The sequence below is a fragment of the Lagopus leucura genome, unplaced genomic scaffold (assembly GCF_019238085.1).
Source record: "Lagopus leucura isolate 7727_CA_CO unplaced genomic scaffold, USGS_WTPT01 Super-Scaffold_100008, whole genome shotgun sequence".
NCBI lineage: Eukaryota > Metazoa > Chordata > Aves > Galliformes > Phasianidae > Lagopus > Lagopus leucura.
In genome coordinates this window covers 4,875,293-4,902,702 of record NW_024962265.1, presented here as the reverse complement: position 1 = coordinate 4,902,702, position 27,410 = coordinate 4,875,293, and the positions used below count along the sequence as shown (strand labels likewise).

The 27,410-nt window shown below is 39.7% G+C and overlaps 1 protein-coding gene across 1 annotated transcript in view; it reads right to left on the bottom strand.

The window, feature by feature from the left end:
• Positions 1 to 26,947, bottom strand: part of CELF2 (CUGBP Elav-like family member 2) — a 367,962-nt gene extending 341,015 nt beyond the window's left edge. The window contains exon 1 of the mRNA XM_042872814.1: positions 26,801 to 26,947. Within this exon, the coding sequence (XP_042728748.1) occupies positions 26,801 to 26,853 (53 nt within the window). The 5' untranslated portion in view covers positions 26,854 to 26,947. The remainder of the gene's footprint in view (positions 1 to 26,800) is intronic.
• Between the last annotated feature and the right edge of the window lie 463 nt (positions 26,948 to 27,410).

The window sequence follows — 27,410 nt, the reverse complement described above, 5'->3', positions numbered from 1 at the left end:
ACTACTAAAACACTGACAGCACTATGGCTGGAAGTTACTAATGGAGTCCTCCATAGGTATATCACAGGCAGAATGAAGAGAAATGTTGGCAGTTCAGAAGCAGCTAAAACCCTGTCACTGGGAGTAACCCTCTTCTGCAGTACAGAGGCTTGATTTGTGATTATCAGCCCCCAGGATTTCAAGAAGTGTGTTACTTCCAGCCTGGGCTCTCATCATCCAGCCTCTGAAAAGTTGCTTCAGATCCATCAGTTTGTGAAAGAGGGCAAAACCTCTCCAGCCAATGTGCTATGAGCAGAGGAGGATGATTAACTTTAAACACCCTTTTGCTTTCACTTTCCCTAGACATTAAAACTACAACTGTACACTACTTTTCAAATGATACCGTTGGAGACATTCAGTATTAGGCTGGACCAGGCTCTCAGCAACCTGATCTAGCGGTAGGTTCCCTCTTTACTGCAGGGAGGTAGACTAGATAACCTTTAAGGATCCCTTCCAACTTAAACGATTTGATGATTTTATGATTTCATTGGACTGTTAATGATTTGAAAGCAAACTCCTACTGATCAACTCCTGTTTTCATTCATCTCTGATAACTTCCAACATTTAGCACTTGTACAGCTTCCTCACCTGCTGGGAAGAAAAATACAAGCAGCAGTACCTGCTGCTGTTAACTTTATGCAGTGCTTTATGAAGTTTCTCTTTGACCGCGTCTTCAGCAGAGCCCTCCAAGCAGTCTGAAATGTTGCAGTCCCATTCAATTACTTTCAGGGTCTGTTCTACCAGGATGATTTCCTAGCAGCAGCCAGTAAAACAAGGGATGTCTTGTTCTCTACAGATTTTGACACTGACAATTTGAATTGAGTCACCTATGGCTGGCTGGGTTCCAAATTGCTCTGAAAAACAAGTGGGATGAACAACAGTACAGTCCCATTCCAAGAGGGCAATGCAAGAAAGGTGCTGAGCTAATGCAACAGTGCCATTGCAATTTCGGGGTCAAAACATGAATATTTACTGAAAAACACAAGTGTTCCTTCCTACCTGGGGAGCCAGATCTCACAATTGCAGGGGTACCAATGAGCTCATACAGGCAGTGTCACAGGAGGTGCCATCGTGGCTGTGGGAAGTCCATCCAATGTGACAGCTACGTCACTTCTATGCCTCATGCCTCTTTACACCTGATCACACTTGTTGACACACGTGCCAAAACGAAGCATGTGTATGGGTGAGGGAAGGAAGAGGCTGAGTTCTTCTCTAAGCAGGGCTGCCAAATTGACATGCTGCATTACAGCAGGGGCTCGAGAAGTCTTTCACCCTGCATGTTCCAAGGATAAATAAAAAAAATGTACCCGTGCAATGCAACGGCTGACACGTATTGCACTCACATGCCTGACTGAGAACTGCACTTAGCATCAAGGGGAGAGGTCACTTGGCACCGAAAAGCAAATGAGGAGCCAGAAGCCCCCAGCTTTTACAAAGTCCATTTGCTTTCACGCCATTGTCAGAAGAGATGAAACCAAAAATGGAGAGCATCATTTCTCTAAGGACATCCTCACTGTGTATTGCCTGCAGTAGGTGACAGACAACTCTGCTACAGCTAGTAATTTGATTTCAGATGCTGTCCTGTTTGTTCCCCCCATACTGCTTACAGACATTCCTTATTTTGAGGACAATGGCTTCCCAAACACTTCTTCTTTATTAACACTGAACAGCACAGTTGTGGTGCCTTTTGGACAGAGGTCACTGCAAACTTTCAGAACCAAGACAGCCTGCTGAGTTTTCCCCAGAATGTATCATCCTGCTTTTGATTCTTTTTCTGATCCCAAGCAATACACAGCCCTTTAGAAATGGACAAACCAACTGCAAAGGCTGAGATTAACCAATATATTTAGCTTGGTTCTTTTCTGGGGTGGTAAATTCCTTGATTTCCCCACATATTAAGTTTCTTCACGAAAACCAAATCAAAAGGCAAAATTCCAGAAATTAGCTAAGAATCTGTGGGCCTAGGATATTCAAGTCACAGCTGCCAAAAATTTAAAACAAAACAGTAAATCATTTACTACATTTTCCTCCTCAGTTTGGCAAGAAATATTCTTGCTGTGCCATCCAAACAACTGGGAATGTAAAACTAAATTAAAACAACTTTTCTTCCTTCCTCCCCCTGGATAATCATGTTCTTGGAAAATTTGTTTTTAAATATCATTAGTTCTCACCTAGGAGTTTAAATTTAATTAATTAATTAATTTTATAAAAATGTAACAAAAAATCATAGAATCATAGAATCATAGAATCACCAAGGTTGGAAAAGACCTAAAAGATCATCTGGTCCAACCGTTCACCTATTCCCAATAGCTCCCACTAAACCATGTCCCTCAACACAACATCCAGTCTTTCCTTGAACACCCCCAGGCTCGGTGACTCCACCACCTCCCTGGGCAGTCCATTCCAGTGCCTGACCCCCCTTTCTGAAAAGTAATACTTCCTCATGTCCAGCCTGAATCTCCCCTGCTGTAGCTTGAAACCATTCCCTCTTGTCCTATCACTAATGACACGAGAGAAGAGGCCGACTCCCAGCTCACTACAACCTCCCTTCAGGAAGTTATAGAGAGCAATGAGGTCTCCCTTGAGCCTCCTCTTCTCCAGGCTGAACATTCCCAGCTCCTTCAGCCTCTCCTCATAAAATCAAATCCAAGATATTTCAGTGCACTAAGTATGTCATAAGCAAAACTCATACATCCGTACAACAAATGTATGTTTTTGTTATCTTTGCTCAATAAATAAAAAAAAATTTGGAACTAGAAATACCCCTTGATATAAGGAGTCTGTTGCACAGTGTTTCCTTATTGTTCATCCTACGGGTGAAGGGAGTCTGGGGCTGAGCTGTAAAACTCCATGTGTTAGAAAATTAATGAAAGAAAGTAGGAATATTTTTGAAACACTAACATCTATAGGTCTAAAATGGGAAATCAGATCAAGAAAACTAGGAGGAGAGTGTCTATCTTTTGCAATTTAAATAGGAAGGGAGCAGAAAGCTATAAGGGCAACAGCCAAAATGAAAAGGGGAAGACAGTTGCTATGCGCAACGTATCCGGCAGTGACTGCACCGTATGTAGATAAAGGCACCTGAGTTTTAAATCATTGCTATTATTGGGTAATATTGTGCTAAGATTGCTGTCTCATGGAAAAGAGTGGTGAAAAACGTGATAAAACCAGTGATCATTAAAAAAATAATAATAATCCAGTTTGATGCTTAGAGCCCAGGCTGAACACACTTAGGTGCCAGTTAAAACAGGAACCTGGTGTTCCCTGATGGACTCAAATTCTTGCAGTGTCCCATTAATAAGTACGAGTTCATAGTCTCACTTTTTAAAGAACCTCAAGTAACTATAGTTTCCAGAAGCTGTAACATCACTGAAGTTTGAGTGCACATGCAATCTATGAGGAAGATGTTCCTGCAGAGCAGCTCATCATGAAGTTTTGAAACAAGAGATTTAACCTGACCGTCATTTAAGAGGCAACTCCTTCACATCCTTAAGCATAAATAGCATAGGAAAGGCTGCAGCTGGAAATCGCTTCTATTAATACAAAAGTACAAATTTGAATGCAAAACTGTGTTTATAAGGAAGCTCTTGCAACAAAATTCAAAACTGTACACAAAAGAAAACCCAATCCAACCAACCAATCAAAATAAATAAACAAACAAATAAAGCCCACCAAAAACAACCAATCCTCAATTTTTCCTATTTTTCCTTCTGCATTGCAGATATTAATTGCCATCATCCGCAGGCATCTGGCTTAAAAATCTGAGTGCACATACACAATACATAGCAGGATACTTCAGTGTTCAGATACCTGATACATCTACTTCAACTACCCCAAATCCAAGGCCTGGCTGGTATAGCAGGAGTAAGTGTGCTGCAGTGTGCCAGCATGTCCAAAAAGCTCTGAATACTTACTTTAAAACAATCATAATTGGCTATAAGGTACATCTTTATTAAAAAAAAAAAAAAAAAAAAAAAAAAAGAAGAAGAAAATGAAATAGAAGCACAGCTTGGTATTACTTTAACTTTGATGTAACAATGCGCAGATCATTCCGCTTTCACTTCAGTAGTGCAGAACTTGTCATCAGATCTCTCTGTAATCTTACTTCAATAAAATATGCTTGACATCAAGATCCATATACACTGCTTTCAGTACTGCCTATAAACACGTCTCTCTGCTTTGCTTTAAATGGAACCGCAGGGTACAAAGCAATACAGCAGAAAAATAATTGTGCCATTTTATGGTTCCGAATGCCATGCAACTGTAAAAGCACAGCTCAACAAATTGGAATGATAAAAACATCTTTATTACATACAATTTTAAGATATATATATATATTTAAATTCATGTCCTCATGATGAAAGAGCTAATGAAGAGATGAAAGGAAAACAGAGGTTATTTTCAGAGAATTAAAATGCTCAGCACGGCCCACAGACAGCAATAATATAAAAATGTACGTCTAGGGACTTAGTAAATTCACCTAAACAGGCTGGCATCTGCATGAATGGAAACACAATTGCTTTTAATATCAAGCCATCAGCCCATTGTGTTTCATAACGACAAAGGAAAATTCAAACAAAACAAGAAAGTTGCTTTGTAATTGCAGAGGAAACACAGGAAAATACTGCCTCCATTTTAGATCACGTAAAATCATCAGTTGGCATCACACAGGAGACTTTCTCAAACCGAAGTTCAAATATTAATTAAAAAATGAATTATCACTGAAAACATACAAAACAAACCCACAACCTTAAATGGACCTTTGAACTGTTTGCCAGTAAGAGACATTTGTTCTATGCACCACCTGTGGTCAGGAGCTTACAGACACTAATCCTTTGTGCCCAAGTACCTTTTTTTCACTCATTACATTTCCAGAGGTAAAAACCAAAGCCTGCTACTCCAGAGGCCAGGGCCCTGGAGGAGAGGGCTTAGCTGAAAAGCAGGAGCTTGAAGAGGAAGGATAACACTGTGTTTATTGCAGTAGGCTTTTCTCCACAAGATCTGGATTACCATTTTCATTTTTGACAGAGGATTTCCATGTCACCTTGGGCAAGGCACCTAATTATACCCATTCATATCACGGCAACAACTACTGCCTTTATCTTTTGCCTCCTCCAGCAATACACTTACACATAAAGAGTGCTCTAGAAGGTGCACAAATGCTGCCAAGCACAACAAATCCCGCTGTTCACCTCTAAGCCCCAACACCAAGTTGCTATGGTCAGCACCTCCCATCTGTGTGCTCCTGACAGTGATGGAGAATTACTGATGCATGCGTTAGATACATTTCTTCCTTTTTTTTTTTTTTTTTTTGACCCGTAGTACTGCTTGATCCAGAACTCACCTCAATGCTCTCCCGGAACCATGACACTCCATTCAAGTGAGTTGTTTTCTCTCACCTGCATCAGAGTGTGAGCATCTTGTGTACCTTTCATAGTGAAATCAGTGATATAACTAAAACTTATTGGGAGGGAGGGAGGGAGGGAGGAAGGAAGGAGGGAAGGAAGGAAGGAAGGAAGGAAGGAAGGAAGGAAGGAAGGAAGGAAGGAAGGAAGGAAGGAAGGAAGGAAGGAAGGAAGGAAAACGAAAGGAAAGGAAAGGAAAAGGAAAAGGAAAAAGAAAAGGAAAAGGAAAAAGAAAAGGAATCAGAAACTACAAAAACACCTTTAGTTTGATGCATGATGATGTTCTGTCCTTCCTTGCTTTGGACTAGACTTTTCTTAGACACAATCAAACACCAGATTCATGTCATCTTTCCTTTCCACAACCCACTCAAGTTTAAAAGATAAAATTACGTGCAAATTGTCTGTGATTTTTCAGATGGGCGAGTCCCTCACTATGCAATCATACTTTGAAGCACAGCTGAGCTGCATTTGCATCCAGCATCCCTCCAGAGTTCTTGTGAGTCAGTGGAATGACACTGCATCATCCAAGATCCTTCCCATTAATCAATAATTTGTAGCCAGTTACACAGAAGCTCCCAGTTTTCCTTGTCCCACGTGGGACAAAACTGTTCAAGAAACACTGATCAAATGTAGATGTGACAAAAGAAGTGACTGCCTCTTTCACCACAATCCTCTGTACTGTTTAAATTGAAATAACTCAGATTTTCCATCTTACTATTTATTTATTTATTTATTTATTTTCCAACAGAAAGCAGCAAGAGAATCATTGTTTTGGCCTCAAGGCATTCATCAAGCCCTCTCATTTCTTTCTGGAGTTCAGCAGAGTAGCCACTTTATCTGGTGTGTGATTGGATAGATTTTTTTCCCCAGGAAGATACTTCATTTTAGTGTATATGGAAGGTATATTGCACATAGAAACCAGGGAATAGAGTAGCAAGGCACTAAATCTATCTGCTAAAGAACATTTATTCAAAGACCACCACAAGGCTCAATCTAATTGACAATTTCTGCTCAGGGCCCATGATTAAATTACGAAGGCAGTTGCAGGTAAGAACAGGAAAGAACTAGCACTGCCATTGGCAGGAGCATGCACGATGGTTGTCGTGACCAGCAGTTATCACCAATTTGATTTTAGCACCTAGTATTAATCGAGGCATGATGAAAAAAGATCTCATCTCAACAGCAAGGCGTAGGCTGGGGCAGTAAGGGGTTAGGAAGAGAGCATGCGGTGTTTGTTACGAGTATCCTCTGGAATGTATGATTGCTAACCTAAATATGCACATGAGAAAGTGTTGTTCTTTCTACAATGCTTTAGGCACATTAACCCATACACTGTCTCTGTTAATGTTTTCCATGACCTCAACAACTCAACAAGATTCGCCGTACAGTTTTTCTTTCCTTATAACTTTCTCCGTACTAAGGACAAAGAACAGACAGAAAAGCTGAGAATTTCTGCATCTCCATCAATTAACCATTACAGATTAGTGTGCATGTATATCCTATATACACTACGCACTTGGTGTGACTCACAGTGAAGTAGTTTATAAGCCAAGGAGTTCAGAAGGATTTCTTTCCATCCAGTGATCCATGGAATTACACAGAAAACTTCAAACACTTCACTCACGCACCAATTTATGCAATAATAGAAAAAAAAATCCTTTTGTGCAGCCAGAGTATCTCTCATGTATATATGTCTGAATGATCGTAGTGTAGCTGCTGATTGTCCTCCAGTTTAATAATGCATCTACCTGGACATCACAAAGGACTCCTATAGATAAGCAGCCACAGCACAGATGTTACACTTACATCCTATCCATTAGTCCTTCACGACTTGACTGTAACTTATGTAGATCTGAGTGCATCCAGACTATGTGAAAATGCTAACAGCATGGATACATTTGTATGCCAGCCAGTGATCAAGAGCAATTTCCAGTTTGCCATGGCTACCAATTTTAAGGGCTGAGGTGTAAGCAATGTGCTACTTATCTTGTTTAGGTTTCAGACCTCAAAAAAAGGAAAAGGAAAAAAAAAAAAAGAAGCCATATACACAGGCAAAGAAAAACCACAACAAACAAACAAAAACAAAAGGAAAAAAAATCAGTGAACTCCGCGCGGCGGGCCGCGCCCCCCCCCAGAAAAAAAAAAAAAAAGAAAGGAAACTTTAGTGTTCTTGAGTGAGTTATGTCATTTGACAGGAAGAAACTGTGGTCGCTCATTTGTTTAGCAGCTAGAAGTGTATTAATCTCTGACAGATTTGCATAAATACAAAAAAATCCTACCAACCCTAATACTGTACTAGGGACATGCCTGTGGTTACAAAATAGCTTCCTATGACTTAATTTAAAATAGCTTAGTTGACAGTTACTGCAGAATCTAATATACTTTGTTCAGGGTCAACGTTGGTATGCTTTTAGTGGCAGCCTTGGTTCAGGAGTCAGGTATCTCAGTCAACACTGAAATTTGACTACAGAAGATCCAACCTGCTTCAGCTCCATCAAGAAAAGCTGAAGCTATAACAACCTGAATCTGTCTTTTTTATAAAATAATCTGAGAACTCCTTTTGTATGAACAGAGACCAAATGGTTCTCAGTGCACAAGCCATGCTTGCAAGCTTTATTGCTTTCCCTTGCTTGGACTAATATAGATACCATATATCTAAGCTACCATCAAGAATGAGATTTTGGTGTTGGAGTCTGACACCTGCATTCTGCTCAGATATATGGTTTAAATTAATTTCACTGAGGGTGGTGGGAAAAGAGACTTCTCTAACTTTGCAAACCATCAGCACTGAAGGCTAGCAGGAGAACCGGCTGGAAGAGAGGTGCCTACAGTAGAAGGAGTTTCAAAGCCCTGAGAAATCACGTGGAAAATGATAATTAACTTTCTGTAGGAAGACATTCAAATACCAACTTCGCTGACACCCCTTACTGCAGCTTCAAGATGCAGACCAGGGTTTGAAACCTGTTTTGTCTGTTTTTTTCTTATGCAAAGTTAAGCCACTTAAAATACTTAAGAAGAGCTTGCTTTTATGAAGAACAGACATCATATTCAGTCAAATTTGTGTTTAAAATGGGCTAGCTGCAAAATGTATACACAAGTGTCAAAAGACTCTTAATTAAAGCATAGAAACTTTATCTCTGTACTTACTAACATTTGCAGCAATCTTCATTCATACACATTTTTGAGAGGAAATCAATTATGTCACAGACTTGCTACCCTTCTCCAAGGGCCTTCTTCCAATGGCTAATGATCCATGATAGATTATTTGAGGAAAACAGGGAAGAAAGAGGAGTAATTTGTACCCAAGAGTATCAAAGAAAGCTAGAAGTTGATTAGAGTAAGGCTTAAATTCAAAGCAAAATTTGTTATTTAACACCACATAAACTCATTCATATTCAAAAACATAATTAGAAAATGCACAAAAGCTGTGTAGTGGATCCTACCCACCCTTCACAGGGTACCAGTTAATTCAAGATATTACATATTTTATTTGTGCTTTTTGGAAGTGGACAGGCACTGAAATGACAACCACAATCTCTTCTGGAAAATACACACAAGCACATTGCTGCTTACTGTCCTGCAACCTACTATAAATGCTATTTGGGATATTATGGTAATTCCACAACATCTTTGAGCCTATACTGCATGTGTATGCATATGTATGCATGACATGTTTAAATGTATAACATTTAGAAGCCAGAAATCATTTTTTACTTTGTGAAACTTGCATACCAACACCTAAGGAGTGTCCTTGTATATGCAGGCTTGATTATCTATTAATATCATAGGGGTGCCAGGAGCTATTTAGCAACTAAGGACATTATGCTGTACTCTACTGGATCATGACACACACAAGTCATCTTTTGTTCATGAAGTCTTAATGCTTATTAAAGATGGATGTCTAATACAGATATCTTGATGTCTATTATCTCAACACTAGAGTTCTTACTCTTTTACTTTTCCAATTCTTTCCCCATTGCCACCTGGGGAGAGTTAGTAGGTGGCTGTGTGCTGCTGAGCTGCCTGCTGGGGTTAAACCACCAGCCAGCATCTCCAGATACCTCCCAACATTTATTGCCACACATCCTTTATCTTTATTCTCCAGAATTTGGCCCACTTCCCACATCTTTTCTCCAACTGTGATCATCTTCTCCTAGAAAGATGAAGAAATGCCTTCTGCTCTCCAAAACCACTTCTCTCTGGGAACCTGTTTTATCAACCTCCTTTTCCTTCTGGACTCATTTACCAATTAAAACTGTCTGTGTGCAGGACAACGCTTGGCCAGCCTGCTTGTCGATGCATCAGTGTCACATCTGTCTAGTAACTGGAGTATTTAGGATATACCACTTTTGCTTAGTGCAAGTGTTGTCAAAATTTACTACCAGTCGGCACCAGTGGCACATAGGAAGTCCTGGGCTTTTGCATCACAGTTCAAAAATGGATACTCACCCCACCCACACACCCCAAATTTCTGCTAAATGTTATCATTTACTATTATTTATTTTGCCACAAAAGTTGTCCAACTTATTAACTCACCTGTGTGTGTCTATTGCAAAGACACATGGCTTGAAGCAGAGGAATGACAGAATCTATTTTGTATCAGAATAGAATCCTTTGTTTACTGATTACTTGTATGTAGATAAAGATATGACTCCCTTATTTACAATAAGAGGTGTTAGGCAGGCACTAGTTTACCGATTTGCGTGCAACAACTCAACTTGTTGAGCTGCTGCTTTATTTCATACAAACCCCCACAAGGCAGCAAGCATATCACATAAGCTAGATACATCACTCCCCCTGAAATACCAAACGCATTTAATCATGCCGACAAATATTAGTTTTAACCTTATGTAAGCCTTGAATGAGCACACAAATCTTACTATTGCTATTTCAAGTCTATAACTGGCAAGATTCCCAGATAAACCGCTGTCATTTTGGACAACACTAGAAAACTGAACTGAAGCAGTAAAACTCGGCCTGCCCCAAACAAGCAAATACAGTTCTTTGCCAAACAAAATTTCTAAGCAAAGTTTAGCACAGTATTAGAAGCAATTAAGAGTCACACAGAAGAAATGCTGGGAATAGTTCAAAACAATAATGGAAATTTATGTCCCAAAATTGGTGTTCCTTTTCCGAATATTTGATATATGAGCATAAAATCCAGACATCAATGGCCTTCTAAGTCAAGAGCAGCTAAAGGCAGCTAAATACCTCAAAGGAGATGCCTGCAACAAGAATTGGCTTTAAAAGTTCCAAATAGATGTTTCAATTTTATATTGCTCAGATTTGAAAAAATGTAGAGCTTGAGCTGGACTCAGGATGTGGGCAAAAGGCCAGACTGTCTCAGGAGCTTGAATTTCAAAAATGAGAGCATGAAAGATTTTGGAGCGCTAGCCCTTACTTTTCCTGTCTTATTGAGGGCGAGTGAGCAAGAGGATAATTTGAAAACTTGGCCATACATGTCTCATTTTCATTTTGTTTCTTTTAAACAAATAGATCAGCCTAACAATCTCCAGGACAAACAAAGCTCAACAAAAAAGATCCCCACCCAGCACTATGATTACAAAGCATTTGGTTTGGCTTAGTCTTCCAGGACAAATAAAAGCATAAATACATTGTCTTCATGCATAAACTGGAGACATGCAACTGAGATTGATCACTACTGGTATGAAGTCTTAAAACTATGCACTGCAAGCCTATACCAGATGTGCTCATTACCTTTGCTCCTAATGGTTCCTCTGTACTGGAATGATGGGCAACACTCTTATTTCCCCATGACACAAATATCAAACTCATAATGAAGACTATTATTCTTTCCCCCCCACTCCCAATGAACCACACCACACAGATGATGAAATTTCATAACTGGTATTGTTGCTTTCTTAAAAAAGAAAATTGGGAAATGAAGACTTCCAAGTGAAAGAAGAAAAGAAGAAAGACTAAACATTTTTCCAGTCTTACCAGCCATGTTTGTGCACAGAATTCTGTTTGATGTCCCAAGCTTATATTTTTGTTTTTGTTTTTGTTTTTCCATGAGAGGGAAAAAGAGATGAGAGTATGGCCATAAGGATGATCAAAGGATTGGAGCCTACAAAGAAAAGTTGAGGGAGCTGGGCTTGTTTATCTTGGGAAGAAAAGGCTCTGAGGAGACCTTACTGGGGCCTCCCAGTACTTGAAGGAAGCTTATAAACAGAAAGGAGACCAACTTTTTACATGGTCTGACAGTGACAGGATAGGAGGAAATGGTTATAAACTAAGCGAGGGGAGATTTAAATTAGATGTTGGGAAGAAGTTCTTTATTTGGAGTATGATGAGGCCCTACCACAGGATACCCAGAGAAACTCTGGATGCCTCATCCCTGGAGGTCCTCAGTGCATGATGATCTTTAAGGTCTCCTCCAACCTAAACTCTTCTATGATTCTATGCTCAGCCATTTGGCAAACAAAGAATATAAAGCTGTGAGGAAGGAGAAGTTTATTATGCAATTAAGAATCATTCCTATGATTTGATTAATTTCACCACAAATTCAAAGAACCACTGGAGATTCAACTTTGGTTTCGATGCTCATTTATCCAAATCCCTAACTTTGTGGAGTTGACTTTCTGTCATTTAAAAAACAAACAAAAACATAAAATGGTTTGAGTCAGAAGGGACCTGAAAAGCTATTCATTTCCAATGCCCTGCCACAGGCTCATTATCCCCACCAGATCATGATGTCCATAGCCCTATTCAACCTGGCTTTGAGCACCTTCCAGGGATGGAGCATCCATGGTTTCTCTGGGCAACCAGTGCCAGTCCTTTACCACCCTCTAAATATAGAATGTCTTTCTGAAACCTAATTTAAATCTACTCTCTTTTAGTTTAAATCCTTTATCCCTTGTCCTATTTACGCTACACTTTGATATTATGCTGATAAGGGTCCCTCTCCAGTTTTCTCCAGTTTCCCATATCCCACTAGCGACACACCCCAAATCTATGACATTGAATTCCTCCACATTCTAAAAATTGCACCACTGACATTTATCAACAGTTGCTGAATGTTAATGAAGACCAACTAGTGGATGTGAGCACAGTTAAGTGGTGGGTGATGAAACACCGAAACAGTGGGTCACCTCCACCAGTGCAGATTTTTATCAGCACAGCATACAGCCTCTAGATCATCGCTGGTGAAAACGCATGGCTAATGGTGGTGACTGTGTTGAAAAATAGTGTTTTGTAGGTGAGAATTTGCTCTACCAAGCTAGTGTTAGAATCACAAGGTTGGAAACAATCTTCAGGATCATCTAGTCCAACCGTCTTCTCATTACCATTGCTACCTAAGCACTAAACCATATCTCGCAGCTCCTCATCCAGACGCCTCTTGACCACTGCCAGGGACGGCGACTCCACCACCTCCCTGGGCAGCCACTCCAGAGCCTGACCACTCTCTGAGAGAAAAAGCTTTTCCTTATGTCTAATCTAAATCTTTGGTACAACTTGCAGCCATTTCCTCAGGTCCTATTTGTTGCCTGGGAGAAGAGGCCAAACCCCTCCTCATCACAGCCTCCCTTCAGGAGGTTGTAGGGTGCAGTGAGGTCTCCCCTGAGCCTCCTCTTCTCCAGACTGAACAATCCCAGCTCCCTCAGCCACTCCTCATAGGATTTGTCCTCCAGACTCCTCACCAGTTTTGTTGCCCTTCTCTGGACACGCTCCAGGGTCTCAATGTCTTTCCTGTAGTGAGGGGCCCAAAACTGAACACAACACTCAAGATGCAGCCTCAGCAGTGCGGAGTACAGGGGGATGATTACCTCCCTGCTCCTGCTGGCCACACTATTTCTAATGCAGGCCAGGATGCCATTGGCCCTCCTGGCCACCTGGACACACTGTCAGCTCACGTTCAGCCGAGCATCAACCAGCACCCCCAGGTCCCTTTCCTCTTCACAGTTATCCAGCCACTCATCCCCAAGCCTATAGTGCTGCATGGGGTTATTGTGGCCAAAGTGCAGGATCTGACCTAACTTGGCCTTGTTGGCCTTGTTATTGTTCTCTATCAGTTGCAGTTTCCATGGAAGTAAATAGGAGGCATTACTTCTGGAGCAACCTATGCAAAGCCAAACAGCAAGTGAAATTAATAATAAAAATAAAAAAATAAATAATATAAAACAACCCCCCCCCCCCCCATATACCCCCCTCCGCCCAAATACCGAAGACATCAAAAATAAAAATAAAACAACAACAGCTAGCCTTCCCTTGCCTTTCCCCATATACAAAACTAAGAAAAACAAAAACAAATTTAAATGGTTCCAGCTCTTTCACAATTATTTCTTATTATTAAAATGGCATGATAATACAGGGGGGAATATGTAGAACTGCAAATTAACAAAGCTTTTCTATCTAAAAATTTTCTTGTTTGAACATACAGATCTTCCCACACAAAGGTAAAATCAAATGAAAATTGAAAGAGAACCAAGTTATACTAAGGCTTGCTGTGTGCATAAGCAGTTTGCTGTCTCAGTATTTTCTAGCGCGTTATCCAACTTGGGAAAGTTTGCTTTACAACATACAAAAGATCTTACAATCTTGGAACCTTCAGGACCATGTACTTTGTGGTTAGGCTAATCTGATGCTTTACCCCAGTGATGTGTCTGAATTAATCTTATCTTTGGTCGTCAACGCAACAAGCTCCCAGGAATTAAATGAGAATCTTGTAACATTAAAACAAAGTTGTTTATTATCAACCATGCACAAGCTGTTGGTATGGCTAGCTGCCACACAAATCAAGGTTAAAACAGACCAGGCTTACAGCTGAAATACAACTAATATGACATTATTCTTTCAGACATTTGGTTGGGCTGATAAATTTATAACTCTGTAATTTACACAGTGTCCCCATGACATGTGGCAGTAATGCTATTGTATACGGAGATTTTTATCATAGGAATGAAGGGGAGAAAATCTACATTTTCCTAATGCAAATCTTTCCCATAACAATTTCAGAATGCATGCTGACTTGCTGAAGTGTACAATTTACCTATGTGACAGTACATGAAGTTCAGATAGTGATGGATAATTATTTTAATGCAATGCAAAATTACTCTGTGGAACTCATTGGTACAGAAAGTGGTTAAGTTATCACATATAATACCGCTAAATAAAAGTATATTCTTCAGTAACATGAGGCTTGAAAGATTTATTCTGCCTTCTGACTCATGCATCGCATCAGTAACGCAAATACTGCTAGAATTCAGCATTAAGAGAGAAAATTCAATTAGCAGGATTTTAACACTCTTGTGTAACACGGGAACTGTCTCATGGGAACAGACAGGAGTTTGTTTTATATGACCTTCTATCCCTGAGAGATACAGAAAGCCTACATGGATACGTTCCCAAAAAAGGAAAGATTTTCTTCAACCTCAGATAATAGTTGGCCGAAGTGTGAGCACTTAGATCCTTCCCCATCCATTTTAATCCTATCTAATTGTAGATGTTCTCATCACCCATTAACCCATCACCCATCCTTTTAGTTTCACCTCCCCAATTCTAAGCATATGGCCTCCGTGGTATCTGCTGGCACTGATTCCTCCAAGCTCATTTTCATGCGGGTTATTGCTTTCCAATCTCTTGCAAGACTTTCCCCTCCCTTTGTGTTATGACAAAATTCAAACAACAAAAGCCTAAATCGCCATTTCTGAGAAGTGCTCATTATTCTAGATAACTGCCTCTGTAATTAAACGCTCCCCATAAGAAAGTCCTTCTAGGTCTGAAATTATTAGCCAACTATTGCCAGAACCCCTCAGTCAAAGCATATTTTTATCATCTTCCTCAAGGAATTCAGAATTGGCCGCTTCTACTGAGTAGATACAAAGTTACCATATATAGGTAACCACCCTGTTCCAGATCATCACATCTTAAAAAAGCATCATACATACTGATTATATGGATTACTCCCTGGAAAGCTGATTTTATTCAACAGTGCCACTAAGCTTCCAGCTGCTGAAGGAATAAGAAATGCTCAGCCTTTTGCTGCTAAACTAGTTCTGCTTTCCCATCCACTTTCACCATGTAGATTTGTGCAAACTTCCTGTGTGGTCTGACTGCTGTTGTATAAGACCAAATGGGGGGGGGGCGGGGAAGCAGAACTTATCTTGTGTTCCAAATTGTCATGTTTTGCGATGTTGCAACCTGGAGTCCAACATTTTTACATGTCCACATCACAAGTTCTTTGTGTACATGGCTCATTTTCATCACAGCAGCTTGTTCGTTTTTTTTTTTTCCCTGTTGTTACAGCATGCATTTTCATAATATCTGCTTAAATTTAATCCATAAACTGAATTGCCAATACATAAGAACCAAACAAGCCTGCTGTAACTTGCAGAGAGTTTAATGTGAAAGCAAGGCAATGATTACTACAGTCAGATTAATGCAGTACAGTCCAGCCATGTTTCTGTACATCATGGTACATTTTGATCTCAAGGTGTTTTATTCTTTTAAATAGTGACTACAGTGTTGATTTTTTTTCCCCCATAAGTTAAGCCTTTGCTTAAGACTTTTCTCCTATGATATCCATACAATAAATATTTGTAACTGTAACCAAAAATAATATTGGCAATCGTAACTTCTTATCTTCCTGTAATAGGACAAAATTGTGACTCTTGGAATTGGACCTGCAACTCTCTCTGCTCATTCTCCTCATTTCAGTTCAGTCTCAGTTCAACCACACCAATGTGAACAGCACGCATGTTTTTGGTAGCAGATCAAATCCTGTTTGCTATGTTGTCACCGTATAAATAATTACCTCTTTTTGTTGTTGGATGCTTTCTTGTGTATTGTTGTGCAGTATCCTTGCATCAGAGAAAGAAGAAAGGATGTAGAAGTGCAATAACCATCTCAGACACATCAGTATGGGAAAATTCAGGCTGAATGTACTTTTCTCTGAAAGTAACGCCTCCTATTAAATTCCATGGAAACTACAACAGAACAATAACATAATTGATACAGCAAATTCACAGCTACAGAATGCTATTTCTTCAACTTAGTTGCCACCATTAGCTGGTTCACATGGGTGAGCTGATCAAGACACTCCTGTGGTGTGACAGCTGTGGATGGCCATTCAGAACGTGACTTGTCTTTCTCACTGTCATCACTGTTGAAACACACCACTGTACTCACATGCACTTTCTGGTCACCATGAACATTCAGCAATGAGCATCAGTGGATGACAATTGTTCTGTGTGATGGAATTCAGTGATACACATTTCCCTCATACACACTTCCGTGTCAGACAGCATTTTGTCAGACTGCCCCTTTGCTGCCATCTGTCACATGGCAACAAAGTGTAACAGAATATCGGTGGGAAGATTCACCATCTACTGCCATACCACTAACATCTGCCTCTGATGTGGTGATCCAAAATGAGACATTAATTTTGAAGCAGGTCTTGTAATTTTTTTTTTTTTTTAATTTAATATGTAAAATATTGCTAGGGAGCGTACATTCAAGTTACAGAACCTAGCAGTAAAAAGTAACTTTGCTTTTTCTCCAGATTGTGGGCATGGAGAACAGAGACTGCTTTTAAATTCGTGTATCTCACTGGCATTTTTTCCTCATAAGATTTAAGCAAAGATCTTGAAGATCACATGAAACAGTGACGTTGCCAGTTTTGAGGAATCATGTAACCAGATTCTGGAGATGCACTTGTAAGACCTGTATAAACAGCACAATCTCTCATTAACCACAGATTTTAAGAATTTCACAGCAAGAAGAGCAGCTTACTGACCACAGATGTAGCTTTAACATTCAGCAAACAGCTAGGAGATCTGAACTCAGTGTAGGAGTAGTCCCAGAGCCCTATGGAGGAGCCTCATTGCTCTGGGTTAAAAATACAAACTGCTTTATCAGGAATAATAAAAAAATTCTGCTTGCGAAAATCACAACTAGCTCTAAAGTGCAGCAGAGATATTTTAGTCTGATGCAGCAGATTTGGTTTCCCCTATTACCACTTCCCAGTGACTTAAAATTGCTGTGCAACTTACAGAGTTGGTTTACACAGCCTGACTGCAAACTAGGATGTTATAGGGTCAGCTCTGTTAGAAGATTATATTAAATTTATTAGTTTACTTGAATGCTGATTGAAAGAGCAAAGAAATAGGTCATTTATTTCTTTTAAATAGAGGGAAAAAATAACTAGAAATTTAAAGCCTAAGTTAATCTTATTCCCAAGAGCCTTACAGAGTCTAGACTTCAGACAGAGTAAATCTGGTCAACAGCAAGCTGGAAGTAATTCATACAGTAACTGCTCTGAACAGGACATTTTTTCACCCATTAGATCTAAACATTTTCCATGGAAGAAGATGTCAAGTCTTCTCCAAAACACACAGGTCCCAGCTCTCAGATAGTCTAAGCCAGTACAACTTGCTCCAAGGAACACTGTCAGTTCATGTCAGCTGGAAATCCAACTCCAAATCACAAAGTACTGCCTCGATTAATTCCTCTTGGAATCAATGAAAGTTTACATCAGTGTTTAAATACTTTTCTCCCCATCATCCTATTTGAGGCCTTTAATACCTTTCCCCCCTTTTAAGTCCATAAATTTTCCCAGGGCTCTGCCTACAGAAATCGCTTATTTTGGCTCATCCAGATGAAACTTGACACTGGACAGCAACATTCTACAACTCCTGCCGAGGCCAATTTTTCCAAGAAGTAACAAGTCTAAGGTCTACAAGGAAACCCACAAGCCTCAGCAGTGCTCTTTTAAAACCAGAGTGATGGAAGCGATGTCCATCAGATTAGCAAAATGCGCAACAGCTCTACTGACTCAAATGATCAACTCCATAACATGGGTCATATGTTTCCTATCAAAGGAATTCTCATGCAAAGCCAAGCAAACCTCCCAAGGATTAGAATCCACCTTCCATTAACATGGTCTAAGCCCTTGCTTTCTTCAAGTAAAGATTAATTACAGTGCTAAAGGTTGAGAAGTTATGTCCATTCTAAAAATGCCTGAAGGTGAATTTAGTTGCTATTTGCAGATCAGATAGATTCAGCTTGAGGTTTGCCAACGGATCAGCCAATGTCTCCTGATTCAGGATGAGCATAATGGGAGATGCAGCGTCAGGGTGACAACTGTACTTTAACTCACTTGTATATTTACAATATATTTTGAATGGAGAAAGACCTTTAGATCCACATATATTTCTAAACTGCAGTGTCCACAGCTTTAAAAAGACTCAACTGTAGCCTTTTCACATCACTGTTTTCTTTGGGACTTGGAAATGGAGAACCCTATTTAAAACTAAAAATCTTGAAGCTAAAGAAAAAAGTTAACTCCTCCCTGATTTACTTTCCCTTGCAAACTTGTGTGGAATATACTTAATCAAGCTGCTTAAGAGAATGCTTTGCCACAAAGTGTTAATAGATAAAATTTCCAGTCCCGCCTAAGTTCTGGCTCCACTGATCTGCTGCTGTAAGACAAACACTGCCTGCATTTTAGGCATGTTCACCTGAGAATCAGTCTTCCACTAATTATTCCCAGAATCTCCCATAAAGTTATGTGAAGAAGGAAATTCATTTTGTAACAGGTACAAATAATCAGTATGTATAAAGCTTTTTAGAATACCTAACTGCAAGACAATTTAGCTTGAAATCTATTTTAAAATAATCTAGCAGAACTTACACAATAGATTTTTTCCAACAATCTGAAATCTATACATTCAACAGAAGAGAGAGACAGTATATTATTACGATAATTGCTGAGCTTCCCAATATTTCTACTTTAGAAGATCTTAACATTTAAATATCAGTTTAGAACAAATAAATACATAAAAGTCAGTATCTGCTGATTAACAGTGGTCCATAAGCACAGTGGTGCATTAACAAGAACTTGGAAGCAAGTGCCCTGTAACGAGCTGCCAACTCTACACAGTAGGTGCACTGACTTTATCACGAGGAATAAAAAAATTCAGGAGTCTTTTCTGCCGATGACGAGGCAAAAAGATACATAAAATCAGGGAAAAACTGCCTGAGAAAAGTTACATATAAACACAATTTTTATGAGAATTTTGTTGTTTAATTAAGGAAAATTCTTGTACTATCAGTACAAGCAGGTCCAAATGAAGGAGGAGGGATGGTAACATTTAGGTTACACTCAGAGGTTGTTTATTTATTTTTAGTTACAGGAAGCATTTTTTTTTTCCACAAATAATAGAGCTCCTGAAGTCTAAACAGCTTCCCTGGGAGATGGTGATACCCATCAGACTACATCCACAGGGAAAAGTTGGATCATTTTCCTTACACACAAGAAATTCAGCTCCTGCTCAGGTCAATCAAAAGAAAATCCTCTGGCTCTTGCAGAGATCCAGCAAAAGACTACAAATATCCCTGGTATCACCTGCTTCTGGTCCATGCTTGGTACAGCATCTTATTCTTTAATGAATCCCTGTTGAAGAGAACAAAGCCTGTTATTCCGACAATGCTGTAAGAACAACTGCTAGAAAAATAAGTACTAAAAGGATTTCGTTGTCCTAATTACACCTTACACAGACACAGGACACAGTGGGTACCTATGTTACTGAAGGCCGGGAAAGTGCTGTGTAGCCTGGGAATCTCTGAATAGTGATGAACCACAGGTAAGTAGAGCTGCATTTCCACTGAAGAGGGTGAGGGAGAGGGAAATAAGAAAATCAAGGAGAGAAAGAAATGAAGCTATGAGAAGTTATTTGTATGGTCATTTATGAGACCAGAAAGCAGCATCTATGTAGAGAAGGAAATGCATACAAAGGAGAGTTAGAACTTGGATGACTGGATGGTGGGGGCATTAATAAAGCAAAACAGTGAGTTTACAAATTGTGATAAAATTTTAGTGAACAGAAGAATTAAAAAAAAAAAAAAAAAAAGAGGAAAAAAAAAAAGAAAATAACAAAACTAAGTAATTTGCCATTGGGTAAATCTCAGACAAAGCATTAATTTCTGCTGTCATTCATAGATTCCATGCTTCCACCACCAGCTTCATCCTAACAACTTCTTGGAAAAATAGAAGGCTGTTGCACAGAGGGATATTTGAGTGATTGTCCAAGGTGTTGCCTAGCAAAGGCAGAAATACTGAGGGAAGGGCATGGAATTACTTGTTCTCTAAAGAGTTTAATCCTAGTTTCATTCAAAAATTATTTTTATGAGGGCAGGTGCTAAAAAGTCCAGCTGAAGAGTGAAACTTCATTGCAGTGGGCTCTCCTTGGATAGAGTCGTATGCCATGGCAAGTTTATAGATAAGACAAGTATTAACAACTCCATTTTATTGGATTGGAACTGAGGCACACAGAGATTAAGTAACTCATCCTAACTGTCTCAAAGTCTGGGGAGAGGTTGAATTATAACCTTATCTCTTGAAGCATAATATAAGTTCTCCACAACCTTTCCTTTCTACAGAGTAATTTCCTCATTTTAGATCCACAGAACTAGACATACTAAGGTTCACAATGGGTTAGTTACAAATTGGTGCACAGATCTAGTTTTGTACTTTCATTGACTTGCAAAATGAAGACAATGAAATGGTAGCTGAAAGCAAATATAAAGAAGTAATGTGTGTATGAGGGGAGGATCCTGATTTTTTCTTATGATCTTATAATACGTATATGCTTGTAACTGAGCACTGCTAATTACTAGTCATAAATTAAATTCTGAAGCACAACAGATGCAGAAACAACATTATCTTCTTGTCCTCCAAAGAAAGAAGAATGAATTCAACATCTCAAGGCCTTAGGACGCAAACTGAGCACGGGTACAGATTGCCCAGAGAGGTTGCAGAGTCTCACCTTCTTTGGGGATCTCCAAAGTCACCTGAACATCAGCTACCTGCTCTGGGTGTCCTTGCTTGAACAGGTGTTGGACTAGGTAAACCCAGATGTCCTTTCCAACCTCAGTCATTCCAGAACTCCATGAAAACACCTCAAACAGCTACTGCATGTCCCAACATATAGAAGCAAGACAAAATTGCACCTGAAAATAGCCCTTCTAACACATTGCTTTGTTAATATGGATGCAACCAGTGGGTCAAACCACAGAATTTCTTTGCTACAACATATTGTGGGTTTGTTCAAATTTAAAACTGCAAAGAACACAGATAAATTCAATGAGGAATCATTCATCAAGGGAAAAAAATAATAATAAAACACTGCTAACATAGGAAGCCCTTGAACTGCAAGTCCCTGGTAGCTGGGATGAGCATGACTGCAAATTTGCTCTCTTACACTCTTGCTAAACACTTGCTTTACTGCTTTGGTAATTTCATATTACATGGGTAAGGGGTTAGGGCACTTTAAACAATTAGACAAAGGAGCACAGCAGCAGTTGTAAGTAAACCTCTTTGTAAAAGAACATTCATTTGAATTGGATGGTTAAATCCCTGATGAAGCACCTGGAAGATTTACCAACTCATGTCCAAATGAGCAAGATGTAATGAGCTTGTATACAGGCTCAATATGAAAAGAGGATTGTTTTTAGTAAAACAGTAGAGAATAACCTCTTACTGAAAAGAGCTATATTGAATTTTAATCAGAGGAAAATAAAGATGCAAGAATAAATCTGCACGGGCTTAGAAAAGGACTAGATGACTTTCTCAGTAGTTAACAATAATGCTGGAGAGTGTTACACCCTACTCTTCTATTTTCTGTTATCTTTACTTTTTCGATTGCTCCATATATCTTGTCTAAGAAAAGGAAAACAAAATAAAAATAAACCTTTAAAAACAAACAAACAAACCAAAAGCAACAAGAAAAACCGCCAGTGTTGTCTTCTGTGAAGTAGAGAGAAAATACAGAGAAAATATGAAATGAAAAAGTTATTAAAAACCCATACTTCAATTACAACCAGTTTGCTGGCCCTAATTGTTCATCCCAGTATTTTTCACTGCAGAGTTACATGTTCAAACTGGAAGTGGAGGAACCCAAACTATGTTCTGCTGCTCATATTTTATATATTAGATCTTGGTCACAGCCACCATTCAATTTCATTTCTGTGACGACTTGGGGCTTATGTGACCCTCACTAACATTCCTTTCAGTGCAGGCTTGTATTTTCAGAGATGTTAAATGGAAAATCATTTCTAAAATGTGCTTTTAGTTATGAAAAAATTCACGTACCCCCTTTTATTTTTCTCCTTTTTTCTTTTAACAAGCATATTTTGGCAATTATTAGGGAATTTGTGCTCTCCACTGATGTCTAAAATTCCATTATTTGTATTTCATCGTGGTGATGGAGTCCAGCATTATGTCCCAGAACCAAGCTTTTGGGACTCTATTAGAGCTGTTTTTGAGGAATGGGTGGAGACAACATTGTTTGGGTCCTTGGAGTAAAGCATGTGAAAACATTTTTTGTTCCTTTTCTGAATAGTAGTTTGGTGTTAAAGATCCACGCACTAAACTAGTCTGCTCTGACACTGAATATTACCGAGAAAGCCTCACCATATCACTAGTTTTGTTGAGATGGAAAGCCAGAAGTCAAATCAGTAACAGGATTCACAGTGCTACAGTTCTGAGGTTGTTGTTCCATGCCAATAACTGAATTTGAGCCATTGCATGTGCCTTTTCCCCCAGATTCGTACCTTGAAGCTACTTAACCTATTTGTTTAATTTCACAGGTAACCCATAGGAGGTGAAAGGGAAAGGACGTTTTTCCCCAGCAAACTCATAACACCAACACAACATGGCTGAAATTGCTTTTCTTTTTGTGCTTGGCTTTGCAAGGTTCCTGCTCTGCTCTTGCAGCTGCTGGGGCTCAGAGCACAGGCTCCAGTTTCAGAAGCAGCAACCAAAGCCATGCCATGCCATGAGGAGCAAGACAATGTCAAAGAAGTACAAGGAGAGGTGGGGGCATGGAGTATAGATATCTCTAACATCAACAGATGGTCTGTGTCTCTTCTGCATGCTAGTGGGACGAGACCCCATCTTCCATATCACTTCAGAGCCAGATAAATGGTGTTTCTGACCACGGAGCACAGACCATTGCTGGTATAGCTCTGAAGTCTTTTAAAAAGTCTGAAGTTTTGCCAAGCTCTCCTAGCTCCAAGGAGCCCAACAGGCACTGCACTTATTTCACTACAGAGTGAGAAAGGAAGATCAGGCAGAAGTGTGTTAATGTCAAAACACAGGTGCTTTTCTGGGGGCTTATCTGAAGAGAAACAGAAGAAAAAAAAGAAAAAAAGAAAAATCCGAGCTCTCATGGACTTACTTTCCAATAGCTTTAATATTCAGGTCACTGACAAGAAATCCAATGAAAGAAAATATTTCTTGAAAAGGGTTTTGTTGCTTTGTTTTGCACACTCACCTGTGTTAAGAGGCCCTAACATGAACCTAGTGGGTGCCAAGATCTCCAGAAAGCATTGCATTTCTTGCCATTCCACCTCAGTCAGAAACAACAACAGAAGAGGCATGTCTGGCATGACACTATAGACACACCATGTATTTGTTTTAATACATGAGGGTTAATGCTTTAAAACTAAAATAGGGGAGCTTTAGACTGGATATAGCTGGAAAATTCTTCACTGAGAGGATGGCAAGGCACTGGCAGAGCTGCCTAGAGAAATTATAGATGCCCCATCCCTGGAGGTGCTCAAGGCCAGGTTGGATGGGGCCCTCGACAGCCTGAGCTGGTGGGGGGCAACCAGCCCATGGTGGTGGGCATTGGAACTGAATGATCTCTGAGGTCCCTTCCAATTCAAGCCATTCCATGATTCTATGATTCCTCCAGTCAGCCAGGTCTCAAACTACGACCCAGTCACAGGACAAATTAATAGGCATGCAGAAGGAAAATTAGACTGAGAATTTGCCACTGCTGAACACTATTGTTGAGGTGACTGCAATATTTCCTGCTGCATTCTGGGTCTTCAGGAATTACTTCATGCCACCTCTTTTTCTTATAAATATTAACTACGTTTTCCCTTGATACGAGTTGCCAGTAAGTTCAGAGGCATCAAACTAAACTAGATAGAAACTGGTCTGCAGGAAAGAAACTAAAATTTAAAAGGAAAGGTGGAATTGACTCACAGTTGGCATCTCAAGCCATGACCTGTATGTTGACTTCGAGCTGATTTTTTTTTTTTTTTTAAACTATCGATCATTTCACTTACATTGCACACTGCCTCTTCCTGCATTTTCATAGTGTTGTAGAATTGTTTGACTTGGAAGGGACCCTATAACGTCATCTATTCCAACCCCCTGCAACGAACACCTGCAGCTAGATCAGGTTGCTCAGAGCCCCATCCAGTCTGACCATGGATATCTCCAGGGATGGAACATCCATCACTTCTCTGGGCAACTTGTTTCAGAACTTCATTATCCTTACTGCAAGTACCTTTTCCTTACATCTAATCTAAAACTCCCCTCTTCTAGTTTGAAACCATTTCCCCTTGTCTTATCACAACAGACCCTGTGAAAGAGCCTGTCCCCTTCTTCCTTATAGCCATCCTTTAGATACTGAAAGGGGCTTTTAACCCTCCGCATCCCACAGTTATCTGTACATACAGAGTTGCTGCTGTGTTCATACACAGTAACTACATAAAGAAGTGCTGTGTAAATTGATTTAACTGCATCCCTGACCTGCTCTTTGTCTGTACCTCCCTAATTTCCAGATTCACACACAAAGTTGTTAAACTTCAGTCACGCTTTAGGGAAAAGAGCACCAGGAGGATATGTCTGCTCCATTCATATAAACACATCACTTTCTTAAGAAAACAGGATTGTTTGAAAGAGCAGCCGTCTCTCTTGCTTAAATCACTTCAGCTCTCATGTTCTCCATGTCATCCCTTTCGTCAGCAAAAACCTGCTATCACCTGACTACCCTAGCAGAGGAACCAGAAGTTGTCTCCAAATGGGATAAACTTTTAAAGTAATTCCTAGAATAGCTTCTTCTGGTGCACACATGCAGCAGACAACACATATGGAGCTCTGCAAAAGCACTTTCCTGGCATTCACTTGCAGCGGATGACTCACAGGAGTCATTCTGAGTACGGATCACCCTGACGTGACCACCCTTCCCCTGAAGCCACTCAGACCCCTCAGTTTGCAGCACGCCAACCTCTATGCTGAGGTTTCAGACGTGAAATAGAAACGATGTGCTGACAGTCTTAATAAGAAAATTAAAAGCCAAATCTGTAGCAGAACTCTTCAGCCAATTCTCACAGGGCACAGACGAGCATAAGGGATCCTCGCACACACTGCTGTGCACAGGCTCAGAAGACATTCAGAGAAAATTTAACTTCTGAGAAAAGGAAGTCAAACGCTTGGCAAATATAAGGGAAAAACCTCAGCCTGTAAGTAGATGCCATGGTTTGATTTTGAGGGCTTGCTCAGCTCAAGGTGCATGAAGCCATTTAAAGCACTGTAGCAAGACCTTCACTTAAACTTCAGCATCATAAAAAAATTAAAAAAAAAAAAATTACAACTCATGCACCCCCTCAAAATCTTTGCAATTATCCCCTTAAAAAAAAATAAATGCAAAAAGCACCACAAAACTCGATTAGGTGCAGATTTACGTTTTGCATCTCAGTTGAGAGAAACAAACTTTGTATTCAACTTATTTAGAATTTAACCAACTACATCCCCAGCTGTTTCCAAGAAGTTTCTACAAACCATCTGCAAACTTTTTACACGTCAAGATTCTCAATCAGCAAAGCAGTGCAGTTATAGCAGCACTGAACATGGCCTCTTGACACTAGATTTTTAATATCTGCAGCAAGCAATAACAGTGGTTTTGGTGGTTTGAATTAATGTTATTCACTATTCAAAGAAAAAAAAAAAACAAACACAGCACTGCTGAAAGCAAAAATCAGTAAAATTTTTAAGTATCAAATACATTCATCAGAAGGGATAAAGAAAAGTGGAAATTCCAACAAAATTAAAGAACAGAATGAACATTTTCCCCTCCATAGCCCCCAACACAATTTCACTCTCCTTTCACGCTGCTTTTTACTGCTCTGAAGTTTTCCACCCATTCCACTGCACAGCACAGCAAAGAAAGCAGTGAGTTCATGCTGCAGTTTCAACTGGTGTGAGCCTTTGCTATTAACTTGAATTTAAAGAGCAATCTCTCCTTAAATTAAAAAAAAAAAAAGAAGTAAAAAAAAAAAAATCCACACTTCCTCACTGCGCTGTAACACTAAGAAGTATATCTTAAAAATCTCCCTCGAGTCTCTCTAAACATCTGCTTAAAGGTTTGCTGTATCTTAAAAGGGCTCTAATTACCAGAAACTCCTCTCTTACTTAAGCCCAGGGCTCACATTTCGATTATAATTCAAGCTCCAGTTAATTTAGGGCTGAACCATAAAAAATAAACAAACAACTACAACAAAAAAAACCACAAATAACAACAATGAAGAAAACATAGGCCTACCTTAAAACTTTCCAGCTTTTCAGAGGATCCAAGTCAGAGATTATAGACACCATCGTATCAATAATAGCAATAAAAATAATAATAAAAAAAGAAAATGGCAGGGAACCTAAGCACAACAGCAGCAAGGACTCTACTCAGTGTGGGAATGACAACAAACCCAGCACAGCTCTTCCTCCTTCTCGAGCTGATAAGCACTTGTCCCAGCTTCTCTCCACCCCCAAAATCAATCTTGTGCTATATTGCTTCACAGTCCCAGTTTCATTTCTCCACCACTACCTTTTAAAGCCCTTGTAATCTGCTCCAACTGATCAAATGTGACCTTTTTGTAGCCCACTTTATTCCAAGCACAGCCCTCAGTTAAATCTCTCTTTATTAACACCGTCCTTCTTGGCTTTCTTTTGGAACAAACACAGCTCAGGCTTGAAGCCTCCAGTCTTTGCCAGCAATCATTTACAGATTACTGCAAGCTGCAGTCATCTCCTTTTGGGTATTTCTTCTACCTCTGAGGTTTGCCTCTTATATTATTTTCAGGAGGGTGGTGGGGGTCTCCTTTTTCATATTCTGATTCCTTTAAATTAGGGACTTCAGAATGCAACTTCTCTACCACCCA